This window comes from Meles meles, chromosome 1 (genome assembly GCF_922984935.1).
Source record: "Meles meles chromosome 1, mMelMel3.1 paternal haplotype, whole genome shotgun sequence".
NCBI lineage: Eukaryota > Metazoa > Chordata > Mammalia > Carnivora > Mustelidae > Meles > Meles meles.
Window position 1 is genome coordinate 121,154,646 of NC_060066.1, and position 6,798 is coordinate 121,161,443.

Below are 6,798 nucleotides of genomic sequence, written 5' to 3' on the forward strand. Positions count from 1 at the left end.
GGTTCCAGTATAGCTCTACGTCCAGCACCTGAGCCTGAGTGCAGAGGGGAGAGATCCAAGGGCTGCAAGAAGGGGCAAGAGCCAACAGAGCAGGCAATGAGGTCTATCAGAGGAGCCAAAAACAAAGAGAAGGAGCGGGGCTCAGATCTGACTTGAGTGGGTCCTACAGTAAAGCCTGTCCTGAGTACCCCCTGAGCAAGGCTCCAGCAGATCCAGGGCAAACGGGGGAGGCAGGAGCCCTAAGGTCTCCTTAACCACGATGAGCTTGGAGGCTTCTGAGAAACACAAGATACAATGTCCTTTTATCTTACCTTTGCACTTTTCTAGGCCAGGAATTGGGGTGAGGAGGGGCCGTGGGGACAGTAACCTGACAGGGAATGCTCCCAGCCCCTGGGTTCGGACATAGGCTTACTGCCGTCCTGATACAGAACTTCCTCACCCCACACATGGTGGTCTGGGGGCCTCAGGTCCTGGACACTAAGCAAAAAGGACTGAGTTGCAGAAATGGGAGTTGCAACCCATCCAGATCTTGCCATTGGAGTCCGCACTCGGCTGCCAGTTCAGGGCTCCCTTCCTGTCTCCAAACCACCAACACACCTGAGCAGTGCCCTCTGGGCCCAGAGCCCAAGGCCTGTCACACTCCATTCAAAGAAACCCTGAATCCACTTTTGCAAAAAAAACCTGCCCGAAACAGGAAGAGTAACAGGACGCATCCCTCCTCCACCCGGAAAAGGCCCTGTTCTGCCCTCCCACTCGCGGCCGCCCAGTCCCCACACGGGCGGAACGGGAACAGCAAGGCCACTCGTCCCTGTTCATGCCTTTATTCTGCAGGGTCAGGTCAGCAGTGTCCGGGTGTCCCCTGCTGTCCTGGGTGAATGCAGGGCAGAGTCCAGATGGGAGGAGTTTGATGGGGCTGGTGTTTTAGCGGACAGTGGAGGCCCATGACACAACTCCCAGACAGATGGCTCTGAACTTGGGGAAGCCCTTGATGTCTAGAGAAGCTGACTTCCCTGGGTGTGAGGCCTGTGCAGCCTGGTCCTTAGGGGACAGTTGCCTCCCCCCGAGTCCAAAGTCAATGTGCCTGCCTGCTGCCTCCCCTCCCACCTCCCACCCTCCCCCAGCTGGGCAGAAGCCCTGCATCCTCAAGACCACAGACTGGCTCCCAGGGTCTGATCCTCGGAAAGGAGCTGTTTGAGGTCACTCCCTGCCTGCCTCCTAAAATGTCATGGCTGATTAGATGAAGCTGCCCTCACTTGCATTCTGAGGGAGGCCGTGGGGACTAGGCGCTTCATTGGTGAACGAGTAAAGTGTGCGGGGAGGGGCCTCAGAGGCAATGCAGTTCTGGCCTAGTGGGTGGGCTCCCCCCACCTGCCATGAGGTCACTGCCTGCTGCACCTCCGCACCCCACCCCAAAGCACTGACCTGGGGCCCGTGGCCTAAAACCAAGGACTTAGTCAATCAAAGGAAGATGAGCAACTCCCCGGTTGCCCCTCACGGACCTCATGGAAAGGCTCAGCCCAAGACCTGTCCCTCGGAGCAGTACACCCAATATATACACCCAATACACCGGGCCGGTGGGGGCAGGGGCTGGGCAATGTGGGATTCGGGCAGAAGAGCGCGTGCAGGAAGGGGAAGAGACGGGTCTAGCGAGGAGGACAAGTCACGTCCATGAGCGAGGCGGGGGATCAGGGGAAAGAATCCCCCTTCCTGATACTTACAACCCCTCAGGCAGCCAGAAGGGGAAGAGTACCAGTCAGGGTGCCTCTCGGACCACAGCCCAGAGCTGGGACCCCGTGTGCTGCACGCACATAGGTGTGTAGGGAAGAGGGACCGAGGAGGACCGTCTGGGGAGGGGGGACGGGGCAGCGATGGGCTGGGCCTTGTAGCAGAAATGAAACACCCTCCGAGGCAAGCCCAGGCAGGGCTCAGGCCGAGGCCCCGTGTGTCCCGACAACGGATGGGCTCCTAGAAGCTGATGTTCTTCAGGTCCGTGGAGCAGCGGTACCTGCCGTCCGGGCACCTGGAGCACAGCAGGTTGGGCAGGCAGGGGCAGGTGTGGTGCTGGCGTTTCCTGAAAAAGGGGACCTGGGGAAAGAGGAGAAGAAGGAGGACAACTTCACCATGAGGGAGGTGGGCCTTCTGGCAGGAGCTTCTGGCCGGCCCAGCCCTGGCCGGTGTCTCCCCTCCAACCAGCACAACAGTAACAGTTATCACAGAGGGGGGAAACTGAGGCATGGTGGCTGAGTGACATGCCAAGCTCACGCAGCTCGTTTGTGGAGGAGCCGGAATTCAGACCGACCCAGGGAAACTGTCTCCGGGGACAAGGTGACCAGCCTAACCTAGCTCAACGCTAGGCGGTGCTGACGATGCAGCGGGGGACCAGACAGACACTGTCTCTGCCCTGTGACTCACCCAGAGACTAAACTATTGAGGTTTCCTCCAGAGAGGGTGAGCAGGAACAGTTATGATCATAGGTAGGGTCAGACTGCCCGGGGTTCAGTTCCCAGGTCTGCCCCTTCCTAGCTGCGTGACAACTGGCAGGTTCTTTGGTCTGTGGGTCTCAACTTGATTATCTGCAAAATGGGTCAAAAATAGCACCTCCCACATACGGCAGAAAGAGGTTTAAGCTGTATAATTGCAAAAGCTCTTAGTCTGAAAATTGGCCCATAGTAAGCACTCGGCTTTAGTGTTTGCTGCCCCCGGTGTCCCCTTGGGGGAATGCAGATCTGCAGCCAAACTATCACACACCCCAAGGCAGTGGGGACTGTCCCACTGTCCCATCTTGACTCGGCCCCGCCTCCCCAGCCCCCTAGTGGTCCGCATCCGGAGCATGACCACAGGAGGACGCCCAGAAGAACCCAGGGCTCCTGGGTGCAGAGTACTCCCCTGAGCCCCAGGGGAGGGGCTGGCCCGCGGGGTCCCTGTGCACACCTGGGGTTGCTCTTGTACCTGGCTGTTCAGAAGCAAAGGCCTAGTGGCCCTTCTACACCGCTGGGGCTGGGAGCAGCCTGCCAGGGGAGGGGAACGAGGCACGTACGGCCCAAAAGGGTACAAGTGCCTCCTTAAAGCATATGCCCTGGGCCCGTGGCTTGCGGCGCCCTAACCAGACCCATCTCTTGGGTGGAAGGCCATTTTGTGAGTCTTATTTCAGGTTCTTGAGGGACGGTTCCTAGGGGCAGAAGGCATTCAAGTCCCCTTGAGAATCTGAGTTCATCAGATCTGAAAGAGACTTCTGGAGTAATCAGTCTCTTCCCCTCGTGTTCATGAGGTGACTGAGGCCCAGAGCAGTCATGCTAATTGCCCAAGACCACCCAGCTAAGGAGCAGCTGGGGTTCCGGCCTGCAGATCTAATAGGCTGTGTGATCAGTACCCCCGCTCCACCCCAGGCTGCCTCCAAGAAGCAAGGAGCAGGGCCCAACCCCGGTGAGCTGCTCCTGGAGTCAGAGTCAGAAAATCAGGGTCCAGTCCCAGCTGTCTGGCTCAGGGCCCTGAGCAGGTCTGTGCTGTACCTTATGGCTGCTGGGGTGACACTCTTCTCCTTCCCGCCCCAGCGGGGTGCACATCCGAAGCCCACGCAGCCATAGGCTGATTGCACAGCAGGAGCCCGCCCCACACTGGACATCCCTCTCACAGGCCTGCAGGGAGACAAAGCGGCCATTCGGAGCCCGTTAGTGCCACCCAAGAGAAACCAGAAGGGAGAGGTACATCTGAATCCCTCGGGGCTGCCTGGCACCCCAGACAGCACATCCGTGCTCCTGCTCCACTCACGACAAGATGCGTGGGCTAAGCGGGGCGTCCAACTGCATCCAAGGACCCCTCCAAGCTCCTCGGAGCCCATCCAGTAGGTAGGCAACGCTCCTCCTCAGACCAAGCCAGAGTCAGGAGCACGGCTCTTCGGCTCTAGTAAATGCTCCAAGGATGCTGGGGAAATGGAACTGATCTGAATTCCCAGAGGTGGGGGGGTGGGGGACATTGATGGCCCAAGTCCCGAGGGGGCCAGCCCTTGGACTAACTATCCAAACTTGACCCCACACCCAGGGTTGGTGTCTTCCCTCCCCGACCCCCACCTCGGCCCTTCCCTTGGCCTTCACCAGAAGCCCAGCCTCACTGAGATGCCAGCACCCTAGAGAACAGGGATCTCCCTGGTGCTTCTCTGCTGGCATCCTCAATCCCCAGAGAGGGCTGGACCCCTCTGGGCTGGGCTCCAGAACAGGAGCTGGGCGGCTTTGCCTGGTTTCTGGAAGCTGGGAACTTGCTCAGCCCCAGGAAGGGAAAGTCGGGGTGTGGGGTCTGCTTGCCTTCCCAGAGGAGGTGCAAGTGACAGTCGCCTGGCGTGCATGTCTCCAGCCCAGCGAGGGCACATCTCACACACCCAGCAGCCCCTGAAAGCCCGGATCAGGGTCAAGCAGACCCTCCCTTACTGTTCTGCCGCAGAGCTGAAACATCATGGTCTCGATCTGGCAGGAGGGAATATCCCATCCTGAATCCAGGAAGGTCACAGTCCAGGGAGCAGGGGCATGTGGCCATGTCCGCCCAGCCTCTTCCCGGGAGTCAGCCTCGGGGCAACAGCAGGGCATGGAGAGGGGAGGGAGATCTTGACACCCCCTCCCCAGCACTGGGTCCCACCCTCTCCAGATGTTGGAGCTGGCCCAGTGAGGTCACCTGGGCGTCAAGGTCAACCCTCAGGTCCCATCCCTCTTGGTGGCTTCTCTCCTTTGTTCTTGGCCTCCCCGATCTCAGGCTACACAACAGGAGATTCAGAGACTGATTCATTAGGTATAATTTTGCCCTAACAATGTTATTCATGCTCTGGGCCTTAAAAGCATTGACTTGACTTTAATACGTGTTCGTCTTTGAAACTCAGTCTTTTTCCTTATAAAGGAGAAGAAAGACGTTTCCTTTCTGTGACCATGAAAACTAATGAGGTTTCAGAAATGGTTTGGCATTTTTCTACATTTCCATTCTTTACGTAAAAAGTTAAAGGACATTAGGGGAAAATTAATTTCCCTCTTTTTTTTTTTTAGCAGCTTTGATCTGGAAAACGCTTAGGTATTACTTTCCCTTTTAATAAGAGTGGTCCCACATTTGAGGGTGGTCCCGGGGAAAGCCCCAGTCTGAGGGTTTCGAATTCTAAGATAGGCAGCGCCCCTGTGTGGGAAACCTCCACGGGGAGGCAAGATTTCTGCAAGATTTCTTCTTGTTATCAGATGCTTGCTTTTGGGTACATCCAGCCAAATGCTCTGATCAGAACCGAGCACAGTTAAAATACATGAACAATAAAGGAAAGAAAGAATTTCAAGACAATCTTTCTTAAGAGTAAAAAAAGCAGAAGTTAAACATCCCCAATTAAAGCTAATAAGGTCCCTGACTTTAATTAAGTCAACATGCTGTGTAAATGACACTGACATGTGGACCGGATTGTATATGAAATCCCAAATTTATACAAAAGATAAATTATGGGGTGCTAATTGGCTTTATGAAAGAATTCCTTACTACACAATTAGGAATCTTATTCTTCCCCAAGGTCTAAACTTCAAAATGTTCGATGTTCTTCTAATGAATTTGGAAATAAGACTCGATTTACACAAAGCTTCTCCCATCTAGGAGGGGGGTAAGGTCTGACTAATCTGAAAATCATGTGGAATGCCCCTCTGAAACGCTGGCTGACCACTGACTCCCTAATTTTTGTTTTGTTTTGGTTTGCTTTGGTTTGCCTCCTGCACGGTTGCTGGCTCCCATCCCGGGCAGACCCTGACACCCGCCCAAAACCAAGGCACAGAGGGAGTTGGACGCCTTACCCCAGTGATCACGGCACAGTCCGACATAGTCAGCAGAAGGAACATGACTGAGACTCGCATGGCACCTCTCATGGTCACTTGGGGTGAAAGGCACAACGCTGCCTGCTCCACGGCCTCTCGCTTGGTCCCACACAGCCTCCTGCGCCAGCTGGGAAGGCCAGGCTGTCCAGCCCTTTCCCTCCTCCCAGATTTATGCAGTTCGATCCAGGCTGCCCGTGGGCGCCTCTCTCTGCTCTTCCCTTCCCCGTCACCAGTGCTATTTAGATGATCTCAGGGACGAACATGAGACCTGAATCTCTGATGACATCAGATCATCATCAAAACCAATAAAAATGAACACATTGGGGGCGTTGACAGTGGCTCGAGCTCTCCGAGGAGCCCAGAGATGCAGTCAGTGACATACGTTTCACTCTATGGTCTTCGGCGCCTCTGGGGCGTCCTTCTATTCTGATTTGGGCAGGGGGGGGGGGGGGCGGGCAGGCAGCTCTGGCAATGAATGAAGGGATTTACAACATCACCGTTTATCCTTTCTGCTCCAAACCCTGCAGCATACACGTAGGGTCACCCGACCCCTCACAGTGAAGCCAACAAGAATTACCTGGGCATTTACCATTGGTCCAGCCCAGAGTTGGTGGCCCAGAGGACATGCATGGGGAAGGCAGTGTCCCTGGTCCTCTAAAAGGGTACAAGTCTGATAGGGAGACATAAGGCAGTGAGAAAATAAGGTCATGCTTGGGGGGAAAGTGTTGACATCTCTGAGAGGCCCACATGAGCAATAGCTCCGTAAGAGGCTCAAGAGGAACACCAAGTGTCACTTGGTACTGGAACCAGAGGGCAGAGATGAGCCCAGGTCTCTTAGAGAAGCACACTTGGGTCCGGGTACAGATAAAGGGAGCCAGGAGCCTCCCACTGCATTCCTGGGTTTGGGGTGAGCATGAGAGGGGATGAACAAACACGGTGGACCCCGGTGCCAGTTTGGTAGGAACTTGAATTTGGGCAT

The 6,798-nt window shown here is 55.7% G+C and overlaps 1 protein-coding gene across 1 annotated transcript; it reads right to left on the bottom strand.

Annotated features, from left to right (window-relative positions):
* Positions 1-1,965: 1,965 nt before the first annotated feature.
* On the bottom strand, positions 1,966-5,870 carry PROK1 (prokineticin 1). Its single transcript, XM_046013380.1, has 3 exons — positions 5,799-5,870; positions 3,510-3,635; positions 1,966-2,085 (listed from the first exon to the last, which is right to left on the bottom strand). Exons 1-3 carry the CDS (start codon positions 5,868-5,870, stop codon positions 1,966-1,968), a joined length of 318 nt encoding a protein of 105 aa, XP_045869336.1.
* Between the last annotated feature and the right edge of the window lie 928 nt (positions 5,871-6,798).

Bases quoted from the DNA above. Each gene is read 5' to 3' on its own strand.
- PROK1 (XM_046013380.1), bottom strand. From the start codon at position 5,870: ATGAGAGGTGCCATGCGAGTCTCAGTCATGTTCCTTCTGCTGACTATG. The intron at 3,636-5,798 runs GTAAGGCGTCCA...GTCTCCCTGCAG, and splicing joins ACTGTGCCGTGATCACTGGG to GCCTGTGAGAGGGATGTCCA. The intron at 2,086-3,509 runs GTACAGCACAGA...CTCTTTCCCCAG, and splicing joins GTCACCCCAGCAGCCATAAG to GTCCCCTTTTTCAGGAAACG.